Source organism: Chrysochloris asiatica, unplaced genomic scaffold (assembly GCF_000296735.1).
Source record: "Chrysochloris asiatica unplaced genomic scaffold, ChrAsi1.0 scaffold00282, whole genome shotgun sequence".
Classification (NCBI taxonomy): Eukaryota; Metazoa; Chordata; class Mammalia; order Afrosoricida; family Chrysochloridae; genus Chrysochloris; species Chrysochloris asiatica.
In genome coordinates this window covers 2,049,841-2,065,416 of record NW_006408800.1, presented here as the reverse complement: position 1 = coordinate 2,065,416, position 15,576 = coordinate 2,049,841, and the positions used below count along the sequence as shown (strand labels likewise).

Genomic DNA, 15,576 nt, shown 5'->3' with positions numbered 1-15,576 from the left:
GTTCCTGTAGCACTTTCCTGACTTCTTCCTTATTTTTCTCAACTGCATTATATAGTGTTTTGATACCTTTTATAATCATTTTTAGGAATTCCTTCTCTGGCATTTCCAAAGCCTGCCCATCTTCTAGTATAGAGTGTAGGTCTACTTCCAGCTCATTTGCCTCAGTCACTTTATCTCGTTTCTGGACATGTGAAGATATGGTCATCTGCTTCTGTTTTGGGGGCATCTTCAGGGGTTATGTGGACTTATTACTTAGATGGGTATGTATTTTGATATTTTTTATGCTTTCTGAATGCCTCCAGGTAGATGTGATCAAGAAATGGGCTTCCCCTTTCACTCTTCTTCTTGAGAAATTTCAAGATGCCACTGTTGGTCGTTTTGAGGTAACTTAGGATTTAATTTTCGGCCTATTTCCTCTTTTGTCTGCTTGTCCCACTCCACAATTCCTGTTCAGGCCTTTTATCTAGTTGGAAACAGTTCAGGGCCGGCTGTGGCTGTCTGGTTTTAATTGGAAACTGTCTCTTTAAATTTCGAGGAGATCTGTGTGCACGCATAGTAGAACCCTCCGAGGGTGGGGTTGGGGTGCCCACTAGCTCAGGCACCCCTATAGTCACCAGAATGGAGGTGCACAGACAGCAAGGGACCAATGAACAGATACCAAAGCAAAAAACTGTCCACACCTTTATCTCAGCGGTTCTTCTAGGCGTCTGTAGCCACTCAATCCTTCCCCCGCATGGTCTCACCCAAGACGGCGGCTCCTGGAGCAGCCGAGCGTCCCGGACTAGAAAGAAATAGATTTCTAGCTTCTGCCACAAATTCCCCCAGCTGTAAGCCTTCCAACCTCATAAATATTCCTTTATATGTGGTTCAGAGTTCTGGGACCATCCTCTGAGCCTGCTTGGTCGGGTATTCTGTGTTGTTGTTGGTGGAGCTCCTTACTGCACTTCCACCTGATCCGCCATCTTGTTTGTTCTCCCCATTATCTTTTAATTCAATTTTTCCATGAGCTTTGTGAAGTCCTCTCATTACTCCCTGGTGTGGTGCTGTAGAATGAGCACTGGACTGTGAACCACAAGGTTGGCAGTTCAAACCCACCAGTACAGGGTCACTGTGAGTTGGAACTGACTCAATGGCACTTAACAGGAGTCCTGGTGTGGCGCTGTAGGTTAATACACTGTATTACAAGGTCAGTTTGAACACAAGGTGGGTGGTTCAAGCTCACTAGCTGTTCCCTGGTAACTATGCTAAGTTGCTATGAGTTGAAACCAAACTCAATGGCACATAACAACAACACACATGTTAAAAGTCCTGGTGTGGTGCTGTACGATAAGCATTGGAAAGAAAGATCAGTTTAAACCACAAGGTCGGAGGCTCAAAGCCTAAACCCTAAATAGGGTCACTTATGAGTTGTAATTGACTCAATGTCACTTAACAATTTACATGTTACAAGCAAACAGATAAGACTATTTGACAGATTTGGTCACTGGTGGCTCTAATATCACTTAAATATTATTCCACCTAGTTCTAGTTTCATTGTTGTTGTTGTTATGTGCCGTGCAGTCGAATCTGACTCATATCGACCCTGTACAGGGTTTCCGAGGCTGTAAATCTTTACGGGAGCAGAAAGCCTCATCTTTCTCCCGCGGAACAGCTGATAGTTTCAAACTGCTGACCGTGAGATTAGCAGCCTGAATATTAAATCTAAGAATAAAAAAAATATCACTTCTAGTATAAACATTGTGTACATGTACAAACACACAAACAAGGACCAAAAAACAAATACAACAACACAATAAAGCCCCAAAAATCACCATAAAATAAAAGCAATACAGTTCTGACTCAAACCAGTTTAGCTGAGGTTTATCTTCTGTCATGAACCTCTCCCTAAAGAGGAAAATTACTGTCTATAGGATGAGCACTAAGTAATTTTAAATCATTCTCTTTCAAAATTTGGTTAAATTACCTGCTATTGGAAGTTTAAGGTAATTCTGTCCCCCTCAATGTTATTGTTTCATGGAATTGGGTTTCCTAAAATGTACAATTTTTTTTAAAGGGGTTTTCAGTTACCAAAAAATAGGGTGAAAGGGGAAAATGCTGAGCCTATGACCTTCTCCGAATGCCAGTACTCATTGCTGTAAATATTTCAAAAGTGAACTGTGTTCAGGCACATACTTCTGTCATCAGCACAGGAGAAATGCCCACCAAGGTGCTGCTGTGGGTCCATTTCCCTTTCCCACGGAACTTTAATCCAAGAATAATGCCAGGTTAGAAAATGAATCTCTATAAAGAAAGCCTGCTTCCCTCCCTAAATTCAAAGCAAGTAGATTAGCTTTCCTGCCAAATGAACGAGAGAGGGAAAAGAAAGGATCTCTCTGTTCACTCCCAACCTTACAGATAAAAACTGCCAACCTTACCAGAGTTTTGTTTCAAACTTCCCATCAAGTGCAGCAAAACTTCCCTTTAAAGAAGACCTCTGCTTATAAACAAAGTTGTTTTGATTTTTAGTAAAAAATGTCCAAGGTTCAATGGATTTTAAAGATCCCTTTATCACATTGTAAAGCAATGATGGTACGAAGAGTGGTTTTTAACATAAAGGTCCCACCTAACAATATACGAGGGTAAACTTTTATTCCAAATGAAACATGCTTAAATGTGTCTCTGCAATCAGTGGATAGCTACAGACAAATTCTCTCAGTAACATACTTAGTCTTAAACTAAGTCATAGTAATACATTTAACTTCCCTAGGGTGCCTTTAAAGAAAACAATCAAAACAAAAGGATGCAATCTAAAACAGGCTCCCAAAGGGATATGATGGACCAGTTAAATTCAAGGCAGAGAGGTCATATCAGAAGGTTATGGTGACTATTTTGGGGGACTCAAAAAGATAATCTGGGTAGACTTTCTCAAAAGACATAGGTCGGGGGGTTATTGTGAATTAAAAAAAAAAAAAAATTGAAAGCTGCATCGGTGAGAAAAAAGCCAACAAATTGTACCAAGGAACTTCTTCCATCACAACAATGCACGGCACCTGGTCATTCCCTGAGTGTAGCAAGGATTTTCCCATGAGAATTTTGATGGGAAACCTTACGCCTTCCAACCGACTGGACCTAATCTTGCCCTTTCATACTTCTTTTTGTTCCCCAAACTCAAAAACCTTTCAAAGGAACATGATTTTAAGTCAAGGAAGCCAGAACTGGTGTTTGACATGGTGCAAACCGAACACAGAATTCTTTGAGGAAGGGTTATAGAGATGGAAACACCACTTTCAGAAATGTACAAACCTAGATGAAGGATATTTCACATTTGGGTATTTTTGTTTAATAAAAGTTTGTATTATTTGACAGCAACACTTTATTTTATCCTCCTCCATGATAAAAATATGTTCAATAATTGCCCTGCTTGATCTCAATGTCATTAAAAATGAGAAGTGCACACATTGGTCTAAGTTCACCTTTTCTTGGGTTCACTTGTTTTACTAGCAGCACTGCCTTACTGACTGTTTCAATCCTTTTCTACCATTCCAAACTGAAAATAAGCTAACAATAACCATGTACTCTCCTTGACAGGAGTCCTAGTGTGACGCTGTGGGCTAATGCATCAGACTGCAAAGTCGTTTTACTGCAAGGTCAGTGGTTCAAGCTCACCAGCTGCTCATTGGAAACCCTATACAACAGGGTGGCTGTGGGTCAGAATCGACTCGACGGCACTTCACAACAACAACGCTCCTTGACAGTGCTTTTTGTGGTGAAATCCCATGGAGTTGGTTCTGATGCACAGTGACCCTGTATGGCGTTTCTGAGGCTGCACATCTATACAGGAGCAAAAAGTCTCATCTTTCTCCTGCAGAGCAGTTGATGAGCTTGAACCATCGACCTTATGGTACACAGCCCCATGCTTATCCTGCAAAGCCACCACATTCCTTATGTTCTTTGGTATAGGTACATAAAACACAATCATATGGAGTGTTAAAGGGCCCTGACTGACAGTTTGTGCTGATGTTGTTGTTGCTAAGTGCCTCAAAGTCGATTCTGATCCATAACAACCCTGTGTAGTTTCCAAAAAGCCGTTGGTGAGCTTGAACTGCCAACCTTGTAATTCAAACCAACTTTGCAGCAAACCTGTGCTGATTATAGTGACTACTATACTAATGGTTTAAGGAGCTCTGGTAGTGTAGTGCTTACGAATCGGGCTGCGAACCTTAAGGTCAGCAGTTCGAAACTACTAGCTGTTCCACGGGAGAAAGCTAAGGCTTTCTGCTCCCGTAAAGATTTATAGCCTCGGAAACCCTGTACAGGGTTGCTATAAGTCAGAACCAACTCCACGGCACATTAAAACAACAATACTAATGGTTTGAATCCTGGTGTGGTGCTGTAGGTTAATGCAATGGACTGCAAGGTCGCTTTGAACCGCAAGGTCGGAGGTTCAAGCTCACCAGCTGCTCCTCGGAAACCGTATACAGGATCACTATGAGTCAGTACTGACTCAACAATTCTAATGGTTAGTGATTCAAACACTCTCAGTGGTGTACCATGGAATAAAGGCCTGGCTTCCAAAAAAAAAAAAAAATTGTCATTATTGTTCAGTGCCATCCAGTTGGTTCCGAGGAGTGGCTGGTGAGTGTGAACCGCTAACCTTGTGGTTCAGTGCTGATCCTACAGTTCCACACCAGGACTAATCCATAAAGATTACAGCCAAGAAAATCCTATAGAGCAATTCTACTCTGTAATACATAGTTGAATCAGTTGGAACTGATTCAACAGAAACAGATTTGGCCTTTTGGTTTAATAGCATATTTATGATCACATAGCTTAACAATTTGTGAAAAAATGTTAATCAAAAAGGAGAACTCATTTCACACTAAAAGGGAAAAAGCAGGTTACAAAATCATTTGTATACTGCCATCCTGTAGGTGTTGGGATGCTAAGTGAGTTGACTGCAGCTCATAGTGACCTCATGTGACAGAGTACAACTCTCTCACAGGGTTTTCGTGGTGGTAGTATTTATGAAAGCACTCTTCAGGTCTTTCTTCCATGAAACAGCTGAGTAGGTTTGAAGTGCCAATCTTTCAGCTGCAAGCTGACTGACTAACTGCTTTGTCACCAGGGCTTATTGTCATTGGAGAGTTCCAGGAAGATGGTGAACTAGGTAAACAAACTTACACTTTCTACAACAAAAAAAAGGAGAAACCAAATGAAACAGATACTAGTATTAATCCTGGATTCCTGAGCTTCAAAGGAAAGGATAGACACGTAGCTCAAACACTGACTACAAGAAGATGGAATGAAAACACTGAATAAGGAGACCCATGGAGCCATAAATTGCCAACTTGCATCACAGAATGGCCATTTTTAGTTTTTCAAGCAGTGTTCCTATCAGATCAGACACATGCTGTTGTGGACTGGTTATCTGGTGTAGCTCTTCATTTAGAGGAAGGCATTGCTAAGTCCTCAGGTGGGCAGAATATGCTGTCCCAGACCAGCAAAAACGACTGGACTGGTTGCCCCCAACCATAGCCTTAGCCAGTTGAAACACTGTCCCAGCCCTTTACTGTCTCCTGGCTGACAGGAGCACCAACTGGCTTCCAGCCCTTGCAGGCTGTTCTCCTTATTTCCATTAATCCTCTTCCTATATTTTTCTTTCATGTCCCTTCCCTTTGCTTTTAATTTTTGTAGTTTCTTTTTTTTCCCTCTCTCTACTTTTTCTCTATTCATTATTCCCTTCATTTTCTTTTATATTTTTTTCTCTTATGCTTTGCCCCCCCCCAAGTTTATCCCCTCTGCCCCAACACCTTGTTTTTTCTTCTATTTTGTAGCCTTTTTTTTTATTATTTAAAATATTTTTATTGTTGTTTATTTTTTTCATTTGTTACTTTTACTTTTTCTTTGTCCCACGTGGAGGGAAACAGCAACCATATTCATGCTGCCTTGCCACACTACTTACTTCCGACAGCCCTATCCCACTATGCCAATGGCACGATCACTCCTGCACAGTATCAATGACAGACAATTGCTCTATGGGAACAGGCAACTGTGCCCACGATCCCATTCTCTATAACACCCACCAGAAGACAGCTTGTTGTAGTTATTAGGTACCATTGCGTCACTTCTGACTCATAAGGGAGCCTATCCACGAAAGACTGCCAGGTCCTGGGCCATCCTCACAACTGTTATGACACTTGAGCTCACTGCTGCCGCCATGTGCTAATTCGTCTCACCAAAGGCTTTCTCTTTTATGCTTAGTCTCTGCTTTATCAAAAATGATTGGCCTTCTCCAGGGACTAGTCCTTCCTGCTACTATGTCTGAAACATGAGACCCCAAGTCTCACCATGCGTGCTTCAAAGGGTCATTTTGAATGTACTTTTTCCAACAGATGTGTCTGTTCTTCTGGAAAACTATGGTACTTTCAGTATTCTCCAACACCAAAACTCAATGCATCAACTCTATTATTTTCCTTATTCGCTGTCCAACTTTCACATGCATAAGACAATTGAAAATACCATAGTTTGGGTCAAGTGCACAGGTTGTAAGCATCTAAATTGCTGGCAACAGAGCAATCATAGTATTACACCCACCCCACTAACTCAAACACATCAAAACATAATAAAGCAGGGGGAAAAAGAAAAGAAAAAACCTGGGCAAAGCACATCAATACACAATCACAAATTACACACAAATGTAACAACACTGAAGGAGCTCTGGTAGTGTAGTGGTTGCAAATCGGGCTGCGGAACTTCAAGGTCAGCAGTTTGAAACTACCAGCTGTTCAGCAGGAGAAAGGTGAAGCTTTCTGCTCCCATAAAGATTTACAGCCTTGGAAACCCTGTACAGGGTCGCTATGAGTCAAAACCGACTCCACGGCACATGACCACCACATCATAACACTGTAATGTCTTGGAGACAACAGACAAGCTCAGTCCACACAAAGAAGCAAGAATGGCTCAAACAAATGAGTAAAACACAGATTCATAAAAGCTCCCTAGGTAAGAATGGAATTGTAACACCTGGAAAGAAATTTCAAAAACTTATATTATAACCATTAAACTGAGAAAAAGAATCAAGGAAACCACAAACAAAATCGAGGAAAATAAAGTCAAAAGACTAAAATAATTCAGGAAAACAATATAAGAACTGACAAAATATATGGAAAATTAGAAACCACATAGAGCAAACAGAAATCCAGAAAATTACTAATATTTTAGAGAAACACACAGGACAATATACAACAGAGTAGAATTAGCAAATCTATTAATAGTAATCTGCTAGGGGATGAGAAAAACTAACAAAACATAACAGAAAGCCTATCTATACAGGATGTGCCCTTTGGTTGTTTAAATGATTATATATTCCTGAGTGTTTTTGTGTACATCCTCCTCCACCAAAAAAACCCAGAGGGAATAGAAGCAAACACTGTTGAATGATGCTGCATGGAGGAGATTGCAATCACTGCAATGAAAAGATGTGTGTAAAACCAATGGTCTCCCATGTAAACTATCACTCAATTCACAATCAAAACTTCAAAAAGCAGAAAGCCTAAGAATTACATGAGACACCATCAAAAGGAATACACTTATGACTAGAATTTGAGAACATTAAGAGACATAAAGTCACAACACACACAGAAAATACTGTCGAGAATTGCTTGGAACAAAACTTTCCTAATATTGTGCAAACATTCAAGATGTTCAACAAACTGTAAATACAATAGATTCCAAAAGAAAACCGCCAAGATACCATAATCACATTTCAAAAGCTGTGACAAAGAAGAAAACAAAAAGCATATCAGGAAAAACAAAGTTACATATAAAGGAGAACCAGTAAGATTAAGTTCTGATTTCTCAGCAGAAAACTACACAGGCAGGAGTGAGAAAAAAAACAAAACAAAACAATTGCCAACCCAAAATTATGTTGTTGCTAAGGGCTGCGAACTTAAGGTCAGCGGTTCGAAACTACCACCGCTCCGCAGGAGAAATATAAGGCTTTCTACTCCCGTAAGGATTTACACCCTCGGAAACCCTGTACAGGGTCGCTATGGGTCGGAACCGACTCGACGGCACTTGACAACAACACAAGGAGCTCTGGTAGCATAGTGGTTACAAGTCGGGCTGCTAATTTCACAGTCAGCAGTTTGAAATTACCATCAGTTCTGCGGGAGAAAGATAAGGTTTTCTGCTCCTGTAAAGATTTACAGCCTCAGAAACCCTAAGCAGTGTTGCTGTGAGTCAAAACCAACTCCACAGCACATAACCACCATATCTGATCAAACATTTAATTAATTTACCCCTAATGGGATGGCTGGACTCCTAGTGTGGATCAGCACTGGACTGTGAACCACAAAGTCAGCAGTTCAAATCCACCAGCCACTCCTTGAAAATCCTATACAGGGTCCCTATGCATTGCAACCAACTGGATGACCTTAACAACTTTCCATGACTGTTGATTGTGGATCCAAGCAAAATGAAGTCTTTGACCACTTACATCTTTTCTCCATTTATCAGAATGTTATTTATTGGTCTAGTTGAGAAGATTTTTGTTTTCCTTACATTGAGGTGTAATTCACACTGAAGGCTGTGTCTTTGATCTTCAACAGTAAGTATTTTATGTCTTCTTTGCTTCCAGATAGCAAAGTTCTATCATCTGCATATTACAGATTATTAACCACAGTCTTCTGTGTATAATCCAGTGTCTCAAGATTATTTGTTAAGCACACAGGTTGAGTAAGTATGGAAATAAGATACAACAATGGCACACACCCTTCCTGATTTTTAAACCTGTGATATAGTACAGTTTTTGTCTCAACTTGACCAATTCAGGTTTCTCAGTGGTCTGGCAGTTAAGGTGTAGTTATCCCCAATAATAAGATTTAATATAATCAACCCCATAACATAGTCTGGTATGATAAGACTTTGTTGTTGTGACGTGCCACCAACTTGATTCTGATCCACAGCGACCCTGTATTGCGTTTCCGAGGAGCAGCTGGTGAGCTTGAACCGCTGACTTTGCGATTCAACCGGCTTTGCAGTCTGGCACATTAACCCACAGCACCACAACAGGATGTAATTCTCCAAAGTGCTGTCAATCCTTCTTTCTGACGTTAATGACATTAAATGCAATCTGTAGGATTAGAATGTATCTTGAGGCAATCTCTTTTGAGATATACAAGAAGATGAATGAATGTAAACTGAGGAGAAGGGAATCACTGCCACCAACAGAGAAGAACCAGGAGTAAGTGCATCCTTTGGACCTGGGATCCCTGCATTGGGACATTTCTATATCTAGAGAAAGAGCTAAACCAACACACAGAGAGAACTCCAAGGAATGCTGGGCCTACAGAGGCTTTAACGAAATAAGGACCTTTATCTAGAGCTGGGGCACTTAACTTGGACTTTCAGCCTCCTGCATTAGGGAAACCTGCTGCACAAGAACTTTTAAAGTGTTGAAGAGCAAAGATGTCAGCTTGAAGACTAAGGTGTGCCTGACCAAGCCATGGTATTTTCAATAATCTCATATGCATGCGAAAGCTGGACAGTAAAATAAGGAAGACCGTAGAAAAATTGATGCTTTTGAGTTATGGTGTTGGAGGAGAATATTGAAAGTGCCATGGGATACCAAATGAACCAACAGATCTGTGTTGGAAGCAGTGCAGCCAGAGTGCTCCTTGGAGGCCAGGATGGCTAAACTTCGTCTCTCATACTTCGGACATACTGTCAGGAGGGACCAGTCCCTGGAGAAGGATATCATGTTTGGTAAGGGGGAGGGTCAGAAAAAAGAGGAAAGACCCCTCAGCGAGATGGATTGGCCAAGTGGCAGCATCAGTGGGCTCAAGTGTGGCAACAACAGTGAGGTTGGCCCACAATCGGGCAGTGTTTGGTTCTGCTGTGCATAAGGTTGCTGTGGGTCGGTACCAACTTGATGGCACCTAACAACAACAACAAACTGTGAGAGAATAGTTTCTATTTGTTAAAGCCATTCACTAGTGGTATTTCTGTTATAGCAGCATTGGATACCTAAGACAAAACCATTTCAATTCTTCACAATGTTACCCCTAGATTGTTATGATCCAGTCAAATGCCTATGCATAATCAATAAAACACAACATATTCCTGACATTCTCTGCATTCAGCCAAGATCCATCTGATGTCAGCAATGATATCCCTACTTCCACATCCAATTCTGAATCCAGCTTGAAATTCTGACAGTTCCCTTTTGACGTATGGTTGCAAACATGTATGAATTTTATTATCAGCAAAATGTTACTTGCATAGGATAATAATAGTATTGTCCAATTACTTCTGAATTCCTTTGGTGTTCATATATGGAGCTCTTCCAATCAGTTGGCCAGGTGGCTATCTTGCACATTTCATGGCAAAGGTAAGTGAGTGCCTCCAGTACTGCATCAGTTTGTTGAAAGATTTCAATGTGTGTTCCGTCAGTTTGTGAACCCTTGTTTTTCTTCAATACTTTCAGGACAACTCAGACTTCTTCCTTCAGTATCATTGGTTTTTGATCATTTTTTAACTCTTGAAATGACTGAGTATCAACCATTTTTTTGAGGTACAGTGACTCTTGAATATTCCTTCCATCATCATCATCATCATTTTTTTTAAGGTTTTTATTGTGGATTGAGTCTTAGTTTACAGGGCAGATCATCAGTTTTACATTCAACGAATCATACACCTTGTTTCATTATAATGATTATAATCCGCTCCATGTACCATCAGTTAACAGTATTTCTCTCTATTCACTTTAGCTTTTTGTTTGTTTTTTTTAAAAAACAAAAAACACTCAGGTGCATATAATAATTTACAACTCCAAAGGGCACATTCTGCAAGTCTGTCTCCTTGGTCACCGGCTCTTAGTCCCTCTCTGTACCCATGAATCTAGAGTCCACAGTCACTCCCTCTCTCTCCATGTCTCCATCTCTGGCGTCCCTGCTTCTCTGGATAAGGTCCCGCATTCTGCTTGTGCTCTTCTCCTTTGATGGTCCTAGGGTCCTCAGTTTCTGGACTGTAAGATTAACTACTTCCCAGTTTTTGTTACAAAACTTCTACCTTTACAACTGTGACAGTCGCAGTTAGTCATGATAATAATTATTCACTATTGAACCATAAGAATCTTATCCCCATCTCTTTTCGCCAGACCCATCTAGACAAGACGACAAGTATTCAGTGGGGACTCTTTCTTTTCCTCCATACTCTTAAACTAAACTCCCTCTTGAAACCTTATAAGCCAGTCACTTTGTGCCTTTATCGCCCCCTCATTTTAGGTACCCAGTGTCTAAATTGCCCCTTCCATCTTCTTTTGATGCTTTCAGTATCATTCAATATTTGTCCACAGAATGCTTCAATATTGCATTTGAGGCTTGAATCTTTTCTTCAATTCTTTCAGCTTGAGAAATGTGGAACTTTTGTTTCCTAATTCCAGGCCATTGCAGATTTCATTATAATATTTTACTTTGTCCTCTACAAACTGCTCTTTAAAGTTTTCTGTTCGGCTCTTTTATGTCCTTATTTCTTTCAGTTGCTTTATCTTCTCTACACTGGAGAGCAAACTTCAGAGTCTCTTCTGACATCCATTTTGGTCTTTTCTTTCTTTCCTGTCTAAATTTTAATGACCTTTTGCTTTCTTCCTGTATGATGTTCTTGATATCATCTAGTAACTCCTCTATTCTTTAGGCAGTCATGTCTTTAAAATAAGTGAAACCCAAACCATTCCTTCCACAGCCATCTGTCCAGCTGGGTTCAATAATTTGTTGCAATGACCACACACAACTCAAAGTTATGGGGTTCATTAGGGAAGTTAGCAAGATATAACACAGGATCAAAACATGCTCAAGGCACAGTTATTCCAATCAGCAGCTGATAAATACTCACAGGGCACACCATTCCACCATACTCCTCAGCTTAAAGACACTCAGCTCTAGCTTCATTCACCAGCAACCTAGCGTCCCCAATTAAGTGTCTGGAGGCAACCCACTGTGCAAGCAAACCTTCTGCCCAAAGACACTCTGTTCAACCAGCACTGTGGGCTGGGAAGCCCAGTACTCTGTCAAGTTCCCTCCTGGTTCCTGGTTCTATTATTGTTGCTCCTCTGTCACTCCTCTGCTACTCCTTCAGCATCAGAGTTTTCTATCGCCAGATCAAGGTTGTTTAATGCAGAGGTCTCAGGGTCCAAAAGACACGCTGCACTCTTGGCTCTTTTTCCTTGATGGTAGTAAAACCCATCCTCCTCTTGCTGAGATGGCTCATTTCAAATCCATGTTAGAGTTCCACGTTTTTAGAATCACAATGAACTCTTAACCACTAACAACTGAATTACAACATTTAATCAGTATCTTCTCCCTTTTCTTACCCAGACCTGGCAGAAAAAGCTACCTGGTTGGAGTTTACAAAGACTATGACCTAGAAGAAACAGTAAATTCACTACACTGCAGTGTCTAATGCATCAAATCTATTCTTGAGATGGTCTGTAAATTCAGGTGGATTATACTGAAAGTCATATTTGGGATCTTAATAACTTATTTTAATTCTCTTCAACCTAAATTTGCACATGAGTGAGTAACTGATGGTCTGTTCCAGTCTATACCTAGGCTTGTTTTGACTGATGATATTGGCTTCCCACCAACTCTTAACACAGATGTAGTCAATTTGAGTCCTGTGTACTCCATCTGGAGAGGTCGACGCATATAGTCGCCTTTTACATTGTTGAACAAAGGAATCTGCACTGAGTAAGTTGTTGGTCTTGCAAAATTCTATTATGAGATCTCCAGCATCATTTCTATCACCAAGGCCATATTTTCCAAAAAACAGATCCTTTCTCTTTGTTTCCAACTTTCACATTTCAATCACTGGGAATATCAATGCATCTTGATTGCATGCTTGATCAATTTCAGACTGAAGCAGTTGGTAGAATTCCTCAATGTCATCATCACTGGCTTTAGTGGTTGGTGTGTAAATTTAAATAATGGTATTAACTGATCTTCCTTGTAGGCGTATGGCTAGATCTTGAAATGCTGCTTTTGACGATGAATTATGACACAACTCCTCTTCAATCTGACATTCCTGGCATAATAAATGATTGTCAGATTCAAAATGGCTAATGCAGTCCATTTCAGCTCACTAATACCTAGGATATCAATCTTTATGTGTTCCATTTCATTTCTGACAACTACCAATTTTTCTAGATTCATACTTCATACATTACAGAACCCAATGACTAATGTATATTTGCAACTGTTTCTCATTTTGAGTTGTGTACCAACACCAAATGAAGGTCCCAAAAACTTTGCTGCATTCATGTCATTATCATCGACTTTGAGGAGACTTGCCCAGTTTTATTTTGAGTGCCTTCCAACATGAGCGGCTCATCTCCTGGCACTATATCTGACCATGTTTCACTGTTATTCATAACGTTTTCAATGGCTAACCATTCTGAAATGGTCCACATCTCCCTAGTCTTAGTCTGGAAGCACCGCTGACAGCTGTCCACCATGTATAACCCTGCTGTTGAAAATACATAGCTTCCAAAATCACAGCAACACGCAAACCACCAGCATACATCTGACAGATGAGTAGTGGACTAAATAACAATAAATTTAAAATGAAGTAAAAGAAATACCTTGAATTAAATGAGAATGAAAAAACAACATAATAAAACCTGTGGGACATAGCAAAAAACATGCTCAGAGCAATTACAACAATAAATGCAGACATGACAGAAAAGAACAGACCAAAATCAGCACCTTAATCCAGCATCTCCAACATTAAAAAAGGATCCGTTAAAAAAAAAAGACAAGAGAAAAACCTAGATATAGAAAAAGGCACAAAAAGGTAGCAGAAATAAATAAAACAGAAAAACAATGAAAAGAATCAAGGTTAGAACTTGGCTCTGAGAGGAGATTAATAAAAGTTTACAAACAACTGGCAAATTTGTTGTTGTTAAGTTCTGTGGACTCTGTTTCGACTCCTAGCTACCCTGTATATACGGTTTCCAGGACTTCACATCTTTTGCAGGAGCAGAAAGTCTCATCTTTCTCCCATGGAGTGGCTGGTGAGCCAGTACCAGCAACCCTGTGGTTCTCAATCCAGTGCTTATCCTAAAATGAAACTAAAAGTGCACAATTTACAGAAAACAAATTAGATGACAGAGAATTCCTAAAAATCAAACACTTATTTATGCACATCAAAAAATGTCTCCAAAGGAGTAAAAAGAGAACCCAGAGACCGGGAAAAAAGTTTCTTGGCAATGACCTATTGGACAATCTTGAAATTTTATAGAAAACTTCCACACCTCAACAAAAAGAAAAATAATTTTAATTTAAAATAATTAGAAGGCATGAACAGTCACCGAAGCCAACATTCAGGTTGGCAACAAACACATAAAAAATGCTCACGATCATTAGCAATTATTGTTGTTAAGTGGGGTAAAGTCAGTTCTGACTCACAGAGACTCGGTGTAGGGTTTCTAAGGAGTGGCTGGTATACTGAACTGCTGAGCTGGGTTAGCTTACCCTACAGCATCACACCAGAATGCCTATTAGCAATTGGTGGTGGTGGCAGCATACCATCGAGTTGGCTCTGACTCAAAGTAACTCTGCATCGGGTATCCAAGGCTGTAAATTTTTACAAGCACAGAAAGGCCTCCAGGAGCAACTGGTAGATTCAAACTGCTGAACTTGCAGTTAGCGGCCCAGCTCATAAATCCACTACTGAAAATCAAAACAATGAGCTACCATCTCACCCCAACACTTAACCACTAGGGTTCCTTAACTTGAGTGAAGGGGAATGCAATACACCAATAGGAGGGAGGCGAGAGTACAAAATGATCAAGGCAAAGGAAGACACCCAGAGAAGTACAAGCGTTAAAGGAAACAGAGGTAAATACTATTACATACGCAATCCTGTAATGAGGCACTGTAAGGCAGACACTGAACTGCTAACCACAAGGTCAGAGGTTCACACCCACCAGCCGTACCCGGGAAACCCTATACAGGATCGCTATATGTTGGAAGCAACCCCACAGCACTTAACAACAACTGCTTCTGCTGTGTACCGTGTATAGGGTTTCCAAGGAACAGCTGGTGGGTCTCAACTACCAATCTTGTGGTTTGAACACCAGTGCTAGTCCCATAGCCCCACACCAGGAGTTCAAGGCTGTAGATCTTTACAAGAGCAGACAGCTTCATCTTTCTTCTGGATCGCTCTAAGTTGAAACCCGACCCAATAGCACTTAAACAATTACAACATATTTGGTCAAAGGAGCTCCGGCAGCGAAGTGGTTACGAGTCGGGTTGCTAACCTCAAGGTCAGCAGTTCGAAACTACCAGCTGTTCCACAGGAGAAAGATGAGGCGTTGTGCTCCCGTAAAGATTTACAGCTTCAGAAACCCTGTACAGGGTCGCTATGAGTCGGAAATGACTCCATGGCACACTACCACCACCACCATAGGATTAACAGAGGGTATTTCCACATTTTTTATCAGTGTTGTAAGGAGCTCTGGTAGCGTAGTGGTTACGAATCGGGCTGCGAACCTTAAGGTCAGCGGTTCAAAACTACCAGCCGCTCCGCGGGAGAAAGATG

General features: G+C 40.7%; 1 protein-coding gene across 1 annotated transcript in view; it reads right to left on the bottom strand.

Moving 5' to 3' along the window:
* Positions 1–12,683, bottom strand: part of LOC102814786 (tight junction protein ZO-1-like) — a 117,380-nt gene extending 104,697 nt beyond the window's left edge. The window contains exon 1 of the mRNA XM_006874533.1: positions 12,624–12,683. Within this exon, the coding sequence (XP_006874595.1) occupies positions 12,624–12,683 (60 nt within the window). The remainder of the gene's footprint in view (positions 1–12,623) is intronic.
* Positions 12,684–15,576: the final 2,893 nt, after the last annotated feature.